The sequence below is a fragment of the Pseudophryne corroboree genome, unplaced genomic scaffold (assembly GCF_028390025.1).
Source record: "Pseudophryne corroboree isolate aPseCor3 unplaced genomic scaffold, aPseCor3.hap2 scaffold_713, whole genome shotgun sequence".
Classification (NCBI taxonomy): Eukaryota; Metazoa; Chordata; class Amphibia; order Anura; family Myobatrachidae; genus Pseudophryne; species Pseudophryne corroboree.
In genome coordinates, this window is record NW_026970296.1 from 6707 (window position 1) to 20262 (window position 13556).

Consider the following 13556-nt stretch of genomic DNA (forward strand, 5'->3'; position numbering starts at 1 on the left):
TTATACTTCATGGTTAGTTACCAGTACAAGAGAGAGATATATCTAAGTCTTATTATAATATTACATTTGTTATTGTGAGAGTTCTCAGGAGGGTGGACACAATGATAGTCTGAGACACAATATTATAAAGCCTTCATTAAAAGTTATGTTTTATTATACACACACATTTACAATTAAGTGTCCCAGAGAGTCGTCTTCTCCTATTGTTTACAGGATTAATATTGTTACAGAAAATGTCACATTTCCGTAATGTATTTTATTTCCAGCAGATGGACACACAAGCAGGAATATCTCAGAAGGACATCTAATGTTATCCCCGGATTGTGACATAAAAGATAATGACAGTAGACAGGATTCTCCAGGAGCTAATCCCATTACCCCAATTATACATCCAGCTCTATCAGCTGATCCCCCTGATCCTGGGAAATGTTCTCCTGATGACTCTGATATTGGTGCATCTGTTACAGCTCTGACAGTAGATACAGTGTTTCCGTGTTCTATAGATGCCAAATGTTTTACAAAGAACACAAAGCCTATTAACCTACACACAGGTAAGGCAGGTGGAAGGCCACTGATATGTTCAGAGTGTGGGAAATGTTTTACAAAGAAATCACAACTTGTTATACATCAGAGAAGTCACACAGGTGAGAAGCCATTTCCATGTTCTGAGTGTGCGAAATGTTTTACAAAGAAATCACATCTTGTTATACATCAGAGATGTCACACAGGTGAGAAGCCATTTCCATGTTCTGAGTGTGGGAAATGTTTTGCACTTAAATCACTTCTTGTTAGACATCAGAGTAGTCACACAGGTGAGAGGCCATTTTCTTGCTCTGAGTGCGGGAAAAGTTTTACCTGGAAATCCAATCTTGTTAGACATCAGAGAGAGCACACAGGTGAGAAGCCATTTCCATGTTCTGAGTGTGGGAAATGTTTTGCATGTAAATCAGATCTTGTTATACATCACAGAAGTCACACAGGTGAGAGGCCATTTCCATGTTCTGAGTGTGGGAAATGTTTTGCATGTAAATCAGATCTTGTTATACATCACAGAAGTCACACAGGTGAGAAGCCATTTTCTTGCTCTGAGTGTGGGAAATGTTTTGCATGTAAATCAGATCTTGTCATACATCACAGAAGTCACACAGGTGAGAAGCCATTTTCTTGCTCTGAGTGCGGGAAATGTTTTACACACAAATCACGACTTGTTACCCATCAGCAAAGTCACACAGGTGAGAAGGCATTTCCATGTTCTGAGTGTGGGAAAGGTTTTGCAGACAAATCACATCTTGTTAGACATCAGAGAACTCACACAGGTGAGAAGCCATTTTCTTGCTCTGAGTGCGGGAAATGTTTTACACAGAAATCAGTTCTTGTTATACATCACAGAAGTCACACAGGTGAGAAGGCATTTCCATGTTCTGAGTGTGAGAAATGTTTTACACAGAAATCAGAACTTATTACACATCAGCGAACTCACACAGGTGAGAAGCCATTTCCATGTTCTGAGTGTGGGAAATGTTTTGCACACAAATCAGCTCTTGTTAGACATTACAGAAGTCACACAGGTGAGAAGCGATTTCTATACTCTGAGAAATAAATCATCTCTTGTTACACACAATAGACATCACTCAGGTGAGGAACCATTTTAATCTTCTGGAGTATACTTATCATTGCCATGCATTGTTCTTCAAGGTTCTTATCCTATCTCCTATGCTTTTTGCAATATACATGTTACCACCGGGTGAAATAATCAGATGTCATGCCCTCATCTACCACTGCTATACAGATGACCTGTCTTTGCTCTAGGTACTGAGAACCCAGTACCAATCCTAAAGGGTTGTCTAGCTGAGCTCCAGGTGTGGGTGATGCCAGTTGGCTGTGATTCAGTCCTGATGAAGCAGGTCTTTAAGCTCACCACCAAAGGGCAGGGCTACAGTTCAGCTTTGCAAACCAACCAGACTTACGCTTGGGGGTTCAGAGTTACAAAATGCTGATCATGTGTGGAATCTTGGTGTCCTGGATAGTGGAGTGACACTTAGACATCAGTATCTGCCACAATCAGATCCTCATCTGAGGAACATAGTCAGACTCCAACACTTTATTCCCTCAGAAGATCTACCTACAGTCATACATGTACTTGTATCATCACGCATAGACTACTCCAATTTCTTCTACCTGGGTCTCCTAGCAAAAGAATTGCACCGCTTGTAGCTTGTACAGAATGCAGCAGCCAGGCTTTTACCTAACCAGCCCGTTCCTGCCACATAACACCCATTCTCTGCTCCCTTCACCGGCTGCCTGTAAGATGGTGACTCTATTACATAATGGGCTATCCCAACCCTACATGACCAGGGTCCATGGTACCAGAAGCAGCTTCTGCCTCGTTACTGCCCTGGTTGCTGCCATCTGCAGATGAAGAACTGTTACCAGCAGTACCAAGAATCCCCAAGAAGTTCTTAGATGTCAGAGGTGGAGACAGGGTGGTGGCACTAGTGCTGCAGCGGGGGCTGCCGGAGGCACTGTCTGTGGGTAATATTGTCCTCAAGCAGCACTAAGGTGTCAGAGGGGAGACAGGGCAGTGGCAGTAGTGGGGGGATACAGGGCGGGTGGCGGTAGTGGGGGGAGGCAGGGCGAGTGGCAGTAGTGGGGGGAGATTGGGCAGGTGGCAGTAGCGGGAGGATATGGGGTGGTGGCAGTAGTGGGAGGAGACGGGGTGGGTGGCAGTTTTGGGGGGAGATGGGGCGGTGACAGTAGTGGGGGGAGATGTGGCAGTAGTGGGGTGGGAGACAGGGTGGTGGCAGTAGTGGGGGGAGACGGGGCGGATGGCCGCAGTGCAGTACCTGGGGCTGCTGGTGGCAGTAAAGAGGTGTATGGGTCCCACAGAGAACCAGTTGATAATTAGACTTAATGATGATTGTGCTTCCTTATTTCTAATTAATCCCTTGTATGTGTTACTGTTATTTGCTGTGTCAGCCTTTATGTGTGTTCTGTGTAATAATCCTGAAAGTAGTGCTGCTACCGATCTCATCATTTGTAGTAACTTGGAAAAGATGAGATATGAGGTGCACTCTGGAAGCTTATAGGGGGTTAAAGAGGAACGCATATGTGATATCACGCAGCCCCCCGGAAAATGGTCCCGGCCCTCCTGTGTTCACCCCTCAGGGATGCGACCGCAATGTGTGTCTGCACGACCGCTGCGCACGTGTATATTGCCACCACCAGCAAACTGCTATTGCAGTTGGGTCTGAATGACCCCCATAGGGTTTTGGCTCTCCTGATATGTATCTGTTTTACTTACCTGCAATACTATAATGTAACTTGAATTGTTTCTGTGATTTAAAGGATATTTTATCCATGTTGTGCAGAGTAAAGTATTTTTTAAGTTTAAAATATAGAGAAAAATCTGTATTAAAGATATGAAATAAAGTTGTTTAAAAACAAAAGATTTCCGTTGAGTCTTTTTATGTGTCTGTGTATTATCTTATTTCCAGATAATTGTCGCTATGATGGCAGAAACAATTTCCTGTCAATGTGTCACTTGTATTGTTACTTTTGTGTCCAGCGGGTGGGCTCGGAAATGTTATCCTTTTCCTCGCAGCCCCAGTTGCTGGAGAAAATGAAGGAGGAGCTGTTGACGGGTCACGTTCCGCTTGAGCTGACAATTTTCTCATCAGCAGGTCTTTCCACCTCTACAGACTTGTGTCCGGAAAGAGAGATACAATGTAGGCTTTAAACCTAGAATCGAGCACGGTGGCCAAAATGTAGTGCTCTGATTTAAACAGATTGAACACCCTTGAATCCTGGCAAAGCGAATGAAGGGCTCCATCCACAAGTATTTCCAGGGAAGACGTTAAGTCTGAGGGACTATGCACAGGCCCAAATGATAATTGTTTTATGATCCTTCTATGTATGAACCAAAGATTAGCTAATCTGGTTGGAGGTGCGCCATTAAGCAAATTGCAATGACTGGTTAGGTGGTTTAGAAAAAAACGCTAGTGGACTTATATCTAAAGAAGCCTTAATGTGTGGTGCACTCTTTTTCTTTGTTTCATGAATAAATTAAAACATAACTTTTATTTTTATTTAAGATAGATTTTTCAATAGGCATGAAATAAGTACCAACCAAGTATATCATTGTAAAACCCTGTACCAGAGCAGAATCCCCAATCACATGTGTTACCCATTCAGTACATATATAAATTGATAACTGACCACATCACAAAGATATGCACATTGAATAAAACAATATTGTTGGTAATAAAAGATGTTCTCCTGTGACTGAGCATATCATGTGTAACCCTGTAACACAGCACAGTTGTCTAAGGCATGCATATCCAATGCTACACATTTGTATCACTTCTGTGACAATATTGTTATTGAGAAGGGATATTCCCTGTAACAAGGTATACACTATGAAACCCTGTCACAGAGCAAGGTATACATTATATTATCCCAAGGTTAGTGCATAGATAATATCCAGCTTTCTGCCTGTTTCATTCCAAAGGCCTGCTAAGTTGTCCCAACATGTATCTACACAATACTATTGCCAATCACTGAGTGACGCCTGATATAAATATAAATCAGTCAGATAACGAGTAGTAACCAGTGACTAGTAATGACGTCTGTATGCAATGAGTCCACAAATCAGGAGAACCACCTTTCTGTATCTCCAGCACCCGCTACAGAAATATAACATCTGAAGAATGAATGAGGCTGGGGAGAGAGTAGCAGCCTGTAATAATGATAATATATGCTGTTATATAAACAGTGCTATAACCATTCTTCTGATAGAGATCCTTCCTCTGATAGATATAAAGAAGCTCTGGTGTATATAGGCTGAATCCCCCTTCTACTTTTATCCCATGTGCCGTGGGGCAGTGACTGGGAACAATGAGAGCAGTCAATAAACTAGGATTTATCCCGCACCAGACTGAAATATAAATTTGATTAGAAGAAACCAACTAACAAAAATAGAACCCAATTAAAATAAAAAATTTTAAAGCATGAAAACACACCTACAAACATTTACTTTTGACTTACAACACCAGGAAAACGCCAAGGCAACCAGTAATAATTAAAAAAAAAAAAAACAGTACATCAGGCCTGGCCAACTTGTGGCTCTCCAGATGTAGTGAAACTACACATCCCAGCATGCCCTGCCACAGTTTTAGCATTCCCTAATAGCAAAACTGTGGCAAGGCATGATGGGACTTGTAGTTTCACATCAGCTGGAGAGCCACAGGTTGGCCATGCCTGCACTACATCACCAACACATTAGAAGAATGCACAAACTGACAACCACAATTAGCTAGAAGACATTTCAGACAACTAAGGACAAAGCACAAAAAACACAACTCACCATCCTGCCTTGGCCGATCCGAATCCCGGACATAAGTGGCACCAACCACTTCTGGCGGAATGAGTGCACGCACAGGCTCTTCCCAATCACGGTAAGATGCACGGAAGGGGTGTCCACCCTGGTTTGGCGGGCCGATTTAGCCTCCTTGGCCATCTTCGCCTTGACACGGCGCTTTATGTCGTAAAAACGCTTACGACGCGTGTCCTCGTTCCGCCTCACCACACCCTCACTATTCACAGCCGCAACAACCTTCCTCCACAGAACACTCTTCCTGCGTGACGACACCTTTGCAGCATCATGGCCAAACAACTGCCGATGATGCCTCATCAGCTCCCGCACCAAAGCCATATTCTCAGCGTAGCTGAATTTAACATTGCGGCCCGTCTTTGTAGTGGTGCGTGGCTGCGGAGCCACAACACCATCACTATCACTGGAGGCTGCAGCAGCAGCCACCCCCTCCTCACTAACCTCCTCGCTCTCACTCACCTCCTCCCTCTCACTCACCTCCTCCACCTCACTCACCTCCTCCACCTCACACACCTCTGACTGGGACATAATCAGGACGTTATACACATTGCAGCAGGTAGAGCACGTTATACACATTGCACCAGGTAGAGAATGTTATACACATTGCACCAGGTAGAGCAAGATATACACATTGCACCAGATAGAGCATGTTATACACATTGCAGCAGGTAGAGCACGTTATACACATTGCAGCAGGTAGAGGACGTTATACACATTGCAGCAGGTAGAACACGTTATACACATTGCACCAGGTAGAGCACGTTATACACATTGCAGCAGGTAGAGCACGTTATACACATTGCAGCAGGTAGAGCACGTTATACACATTGCAGCAGGTAGAGCACGTTATACACATTGCACCAGGTAGAGCACATTATACACATTGCACCAGGTAGAGCACGTTATACACATTGCAGCAGGTAGAGCACGTTATACACATTGCAGCAGGTAGAGCACGTTATACACATTGCAGCAGGTAGAGCGCGTTATACACATTGCAGCAGGTAGAACACGTTATACACATTGCACCAGGTAGAGCGCGTTATACACATTGCAGCAGGTAGAGCACGTTATACACATTGCAGCAGGTAGAGCGCGTTATACACATTGCAGCAGGTAGAGCACGTTATACACATTGCAGCAGGTAGAGCACGTTATACACATTGCAGCAGGTAGAGCACTTTATACACATTGCACCAGGTAGAGCATGTTATACACATTGCAGCAGGTAGAGCACGTTATACACATTGCAGCAGGTAGAGCACGTTATACACATTGCACCAGGTAGAGCATGTTATACACATTGCAGCAGGTAGAGCACGTTATACACATTGCAGCAGGTAGAGCACATTACACACATTGCAGCAGGTAGAGCACGTCATACACATTGCAGCAGGTAGAGCACGTTATACACATTGCAGCAGGTAGAGCACGTTATACACATTGCAGCAGGTAGAGCACGTTATACACATTGCAGCAGGTAGAGCACGTTATACACATTACACCAGGTAGAGCACGTTATACACATTGCAGCAGGTAGAGCACGTTATACACATTGCAGCAGGTAGAGCACGTTATACACATTGCAGCAGGTAGAGCACGTTATACACATTGCAGCAGGTAGAGCACGTTATACACATTGCGCCAGGTAGAGCACGTTATACACATTGCAGCAGGTAGAGCACGTCATACACATTGCAGCAGGTAGAGCACGTTATACACATTGCAGCAGGTAGAGCACGTTATACACATTGCGCCAGGTAGAGCACGTTATACACATTGCAGCAGGTAGAGCACGTCATACACATTGCAGCAGGTATAGCACGTTATACACATTGCAGCAGGTAGAGCACGTTATACACATTGCGCCAGGTAGAGCACGTTACACACATTGCAGCAGGTAGAGCACGTTATACACATTGCAGCAGGTAGAGAACGTTATACACATTGCAGCAGGTAGAGCACGTTATACACATTGCACCAGGTAGAGCACGTTATACACATTGCACCAGGCAGAACACGTTATACACATTACACCAGGTAGAGCACGTTATACACATTGCAGCAGGTAAAGCACGTTATACACATTGCAGCAGGTAGAGCACGTTATACACATTGCAGCAGGTAGAGCACGTTATACACATTGCAGCAGGTAAAGCACGTTATACACATTGCGCCAGGTAGAGCACGTTATACACATTGCGCCAGGTAGAGCACGTTATACACATTGCAGCAGGTAGAGCACGTTAAACACATTGCGCCTGGTAGAGCACGTTATACACATTGCGCCAGGTAGAGCACATTATACACATTGCGCCAGGTAGAGCACGTTATATACATTGCAGCCGGTTAGAGCACGTTATACACATTGCAGAAGGTAGAGCACGTTATACACATTGCAGCATGTAGAGCACGTTATTCACATTGCGCCAGGTAGAGCACGTTATACATATTGCACCAGGTAGAGCACGTTATACACATTGCAGCAGGTAGAGCACGTTATACATATTGCACCAGGTAGAGCACGTTATACACATTGCAGCAGGTAGAGCACGTTAAACACATTGCTCGAGGTAGAGAACGTTATACACATTGCACCAAGTAGAGCACGTTACACACATTGCAGCAGGTAGAGCACGTTACACACATTGCAGCAGGTAGAGCACGTTACACACATTGCAGCAGGTAGAGCACGTTATACACATTGCAACAGGTAGAGCACGTTATACACATTGCACCAGGTAGAGCAGGTTACACACATTGCACCAGGTAGAGCACATTATACACATTATAGCAGGTAGAGCACGTTACACACATTGCACCAGGTAGAGCACGTTATACACATTGCAGCAGGTAGAGCACGTTATACACATTGCAGCAGGTAGAGCACGTTATACACATTGCAGCAGGCAGAGTACGTTATACACATTGCACCAGGTAGAGCACGTTATACACATTGCACCAGGTAGAGCTTGTTATACACATTGCACCAGGTAGAGCATGTTATACACATTGCAGCAGGTAGAGCACGTTAGACACATTGCTCCAGGTAGAGTACGTAATACACATTGCTCCAGGTAGAGCACTTTATAAACATTGCAGCAGGTAGAGCACGTTATACACATTGCAGCAGGTAGAGCGCATTATACACATTGCACCAGGTAGAGCACGTTATACACATTGCACCAGGTAGAGCACGTTATACACATTGCAGCAGGTAGAGCACATTACACACATTGCAGCAGGTAGAGCACGTTATACACATTGCAGCAGGTAGAGCATGTTACACACATTGCACCAGTAGAGCTCATTATACACATTACAGCAGGTAGAGCATGTTATACACATTGCACCAGGTACAGCACGTTATACACATTGCAGCAGGTAGAGCACGTTATACACATTGCAGCAGGTAGAGCACGTTATACACATTGCAGCAGGTAGAGCACGTTATACACATTGCACCAGGTAGAGCACGTTATACACATTGCAGCAGGTAGAGCATGTTATACACATTGCACCAGGTAGAGCACATTACACACATTGCAGCAGGTAGAGCACGTTATACACATTGCAGCAGGTAGAGCACGTTATACACAATGCGCCAGGTAGAGCACATTATACACATTGCGCCAGGTAGAGCACGTTTTAACACAGCGCCAGGTAGAGCACGTTATACGCATTGCGCCAGATAGAGCATGTTATACACATTGCGCCAGGTAGAGCACATTATACACATTGCGCCAGGTAGAGCACGTTATACACATTGCGCCAGTTAGAGCACATTATACACATTGCAGCAGGTAGAGCACGTTATACACATTGCAGCAGGTAGTGTGTTAAACACATTGCAGCAGGTAGAGCTCATTATACACATTACAGCAGGTAGAGCACGTTATACACATTGCAGCAGGTAGAGCACGTTATACACATTGCAGCAGGTAGAGCACGTTATACACATTGCAGTAGGTAGAGCACGTTATACACATTGCAGCAGGTAGAGCACGTTATACACATTGCACCAGGTAGAGCACATTACACACATTGCAGCAGGTAGAGCACGTTATACACATTGCACCAGGTAGAGCACGTTATACACATTGCACCAGGTAGAGCACGTTATACACATTGCAGCAGGTAGAGCACGTTATACACATTGCAGCAGGTAGAGCACGTTATACACATTGCAGCAGGTAGAGCGCGTTATACACATTGCAGCAGGTAGAACACGTTATACACATTGCACCAGGTAGAGCGCGTTATACACATTGCAGCAGGTAGAGCACGTTATACACATTGCAGCAGGTAGAGCGCGTTATACACATTGCAGCAGGTAGAGCACGTTATACACATTGCAGCAGGTAGAGCACGTTATACACATTGCAGCAGGTAGAGCACTTTATACACATTGCACCAGGTAGAGCATGTTATACACATTGCAGCAGGTAGAGCACGTTATACACATTGCAGCAGGTAGAGCACGTTATACACATTGCACCAGGTAGAGCATGTTATACACATTGCAGCAGGTAGAGCACGTTATACACATTGCAGCAGGTAGAGCACATTACACACATTGCAGCAGGTAGAGCACGTCATACACATTGCAGCAGGTAGAGCACGTTATACACATTGCAGCAGGTAGAGCACGTTATACACATTGCAGCAGGTAGAGCACGTTATACACATTGCAGCAGGTAGAGCACGTTATACACATTACACCAGGTAGAGCACGTTATACACATTGCAGCAGGTAGAGCACGTTATACACATTGCAGCAGGTAGAGCACGTTATACACATTGCAGCAGGTAGAGCACGTTATACACATTGCAGCAGGTAGAGCACGTTATACACATTGCGCCAGGTAGAGCACGTTATACACATTGCAGCAGGTAGAGCACGTCATACACATTGCAGCAGGTAGAGCACGTTATACACATTGCAGCAGGTAGAGCACGTTATACACATTGCGCCAGGTAGAGCACGTTATACACATTGCAGCAGGTAGAGCACGTCATACACATTGCAGCAGGTATAGCACGTTATACACATTGCAGCAGGTAGAGCACGTTATACACATTGCGCCAGGTAGAGCACGTTACACACATTGCAGCAGGTAGAGCACGTTATACACATTGCAGCAGGTAGAGAACGTTATACACATTGCAGCAGGTAGAGCACGTTATACACATTGCACCAGGTAGAGCACGTTATACACATTGCACCAGGCAGAACACGTTATACACATTACACCAGGTAGAGCACGTTATACACATTGCAGCAGGTAAAGCACGTTATACACATTGCAGCAGGTAGAGCACGTTATACACATTGCAGCAGGTAGAGCACGTTATACACATTGCAGCAGGTAAAGCACGTTATACACATTGCGCCAGGTAGAGCACGTTATACACATTGCGCCAGGTAGAGCACGTTATACACATTGCAGCAGGTAGAGCACGTTAAACACATTGCGCCTGGTAGAGCACGTTATACACATTGCGCCAGGTAGAGCACATTATACACATTGCGCCAGGTAGAGCACGTTATATACATTGCAGCCGGTTAGAGCACGTTATACACATTGCAGAAGGTAGAGCACGTTATACACATTGCAGCATGTAGAGCACGTTATTCACATTGCGCCAGGTAGAGCACGTTATACATATTGCACCAGGTAGAGCACGTTATACACATTGCAGCAGGTAGAGCACGTTATACATATTGCACCAGGTAGAGCACGTTATACACATTGCAGCAGGTAGAGCACGTTAAACACATTGCTCGAGGTAGAGAACGTTATACACATTGCACCAAGTAGAGCACGTTACACACATTGCAGCAGGTAGAGCACGTTACACACATTGCAGCAGGTAGAGCACGTTACACACATTGCAGCAGGTAGAGCACGTTATACACATTGCAACAGGTAGAGCACGTTATACACATTGCACCAGGTAGAGCAGGTTACACACATTGCACCAGGTAGAGCACATTATACACATTATAGCAGGTAGAGCACGTTACACACATTGCACCAGGTAGAGCACGTTATACACATTGCAGCAGGTAGAGCACGTTATACACATTGCAGCAGGTAGAGCACGTTATACACATTGCAGCAGGCAGAGTACGTTATACACATTGCACCAGGTAGAGCACGTTATACACAATGCAACAGGTAGAGCTTGTTATACACATTGCACCAGGTAGAGCATGTTATACACATTGCAGCAGGTAGAGCACGTTAGACACATTGCTCCAGGTAGAGTACGTAATACACATTGCTCCAGGTAGAGCACTTTATAAACATTGCAGCAGGTAGAGCACGTTATACACATTGCAGCAGGTAGAGCGCATTATACACATTGCACCAGGTAGAGCACGTTATACACATTGCACCAGGTAGAGCACGTTATACACATTGCAGCAGGTAGAGCACATTACACACATTGCAGCAGGTAGAGCACGTTATACACATTGCAGCAGGTAGAGCATGTTACACACATTGCACCAGTAGAGCTCATTATACACATTACAGCAGGTAGAGCATGTTATACACATTGCACCAGGTACAGCACGTTATACACATTGCAGCAGGTAGAGCACGTTATACACATTGCAGCAGGTAGAGCACGTTATACACATTGCAGCAGGTAGAGCACGTTATACACATTGCACCAGGTAGAGCACGTTATACACATTGCAGCAGGTAGAGCATGTTATACACATTGCACCAGGTAGAGCACATTACACACATTGCAGCAGGTAGAGCACGTTATACACATTGCAGCAGGTAGAGCACGTTATACACAATGCGCCAGGTAGAGCACATTATACACATTGCGCCCGGTAGAGCACGTTTTAACACAGCGCCAGGTAGAGCACGTTATACGCATTGCGCCAGATAGAGCATGTTATACACATTGCGCCAGGTAGAGCACATTATACACATTGCGCCAGGTAGAGCACGTTATACACATTGCGCCAGTTAGAGCACATTATACACATTGCAGCAGGTAGAGCACGTTATACACATTGCAGCAGGTAGTGTGTTATACACATTGCAGCAGGTAGAGCTCATTATACACATTACAGCAGGTAGAGCACGTTATACACATTGCAGCAGGTAGAGCACGTTATACACATTGCAGCAGGTAGAGCACGTTATACACATTGCAGCAGGTAGAGCACGTTATACACATTGCAGCAGGTAGAGCACGTTATACACATTGCACCAGGTAGAGCACATTACACACATTGCAGCAGGTAGAGCACGTTATACACATTGCAGCAGGTAGAGCACGTTATACACAATGCGCCAGGTAGAGCACATTATACACATTGCGCCAGGTAGAGCACGTTTTAACACAGCGCCAGGTAGAGCACGTTATACGCATTGCGCCAGATAGAGCATGTTATACACATTGCGCCAGGTAGAGCACATTATACACATTGCGCCAGGTAGAGCACGTTATACACATTGCGCCAGTTAGAGCACATTATACACATTGCAGCAGGTAGAGCACGTTATACACATTGCAGCAGGTAGTGTGTTATACACATTGCAGCAGGTAAAGCACGTTATACACATTGCACCAGGTAGAGCACGTTATACACATTGCACCAGTAGAGCTCATTATACACATTACAGCAGGTAGAGCATGTTATACACATTGCACCAGGTAGAGCACATTACACACATTGCAGCAGGTAGAGCACGTTATACACAATGCGCCAGGTAGAGCACATTATACACATTGCGCCAGGTAGAGCACGTTTTAACACAGCGCCAGGTAGAGCACGTTATACGCATTGCGCCAGATAGAGCATGTTATACACATTGCGCCAGGTAGAGCACATTATACACATTGCGCCAGGTAGAGCACGTTATACACATTGCGCCAGTTAGAGCACATTATACACATTGCAGCAGGTAGAGCACGTTATACACATTGCAGCAGGTAGTGTGTTATACACATTGCAGCAGGTAGAGCACGTTATACACATTGCACCAGGTAGAGCACGTTATACACATTGCAGCAGGTAGAGCACGTTATACACATTGCAGCAGGTAGAGCACGTTATACACATTGCAGCAGGTAGAGCACGTTATACACATTGCACCAGGTAAAGCACGTTATACACATTGCACCAGGTAGAGCA

The 13556-nt window shown here is 45.0% G+C and overlaps 1 protein-coding gene across 1 annotated transcript in view; it reads left to right on the forward strand.

Annotated features, from left to right (window-relative positions):
- Window positions 1–269: 269 nt before the first annotated feature.
- The window catches only part of LOC135039834 (oocyte zinc finger protein XlCOF6-like), a 135810-nt gene continuing 122523 nt past the window's right edge, over window positions 270–13556 (forward strand). The window contains exon 1 of the mRNA XM_063954763.1: window positions 270–1568. Coding sequence (XP_063810833.1) covers window positions 308–1568 — 1261 coding nt within the window. The 5' untranslated portion in view covers window positions 270–307. The remainder of the gene's footprint in view (window positions 1569–13556) is intronic.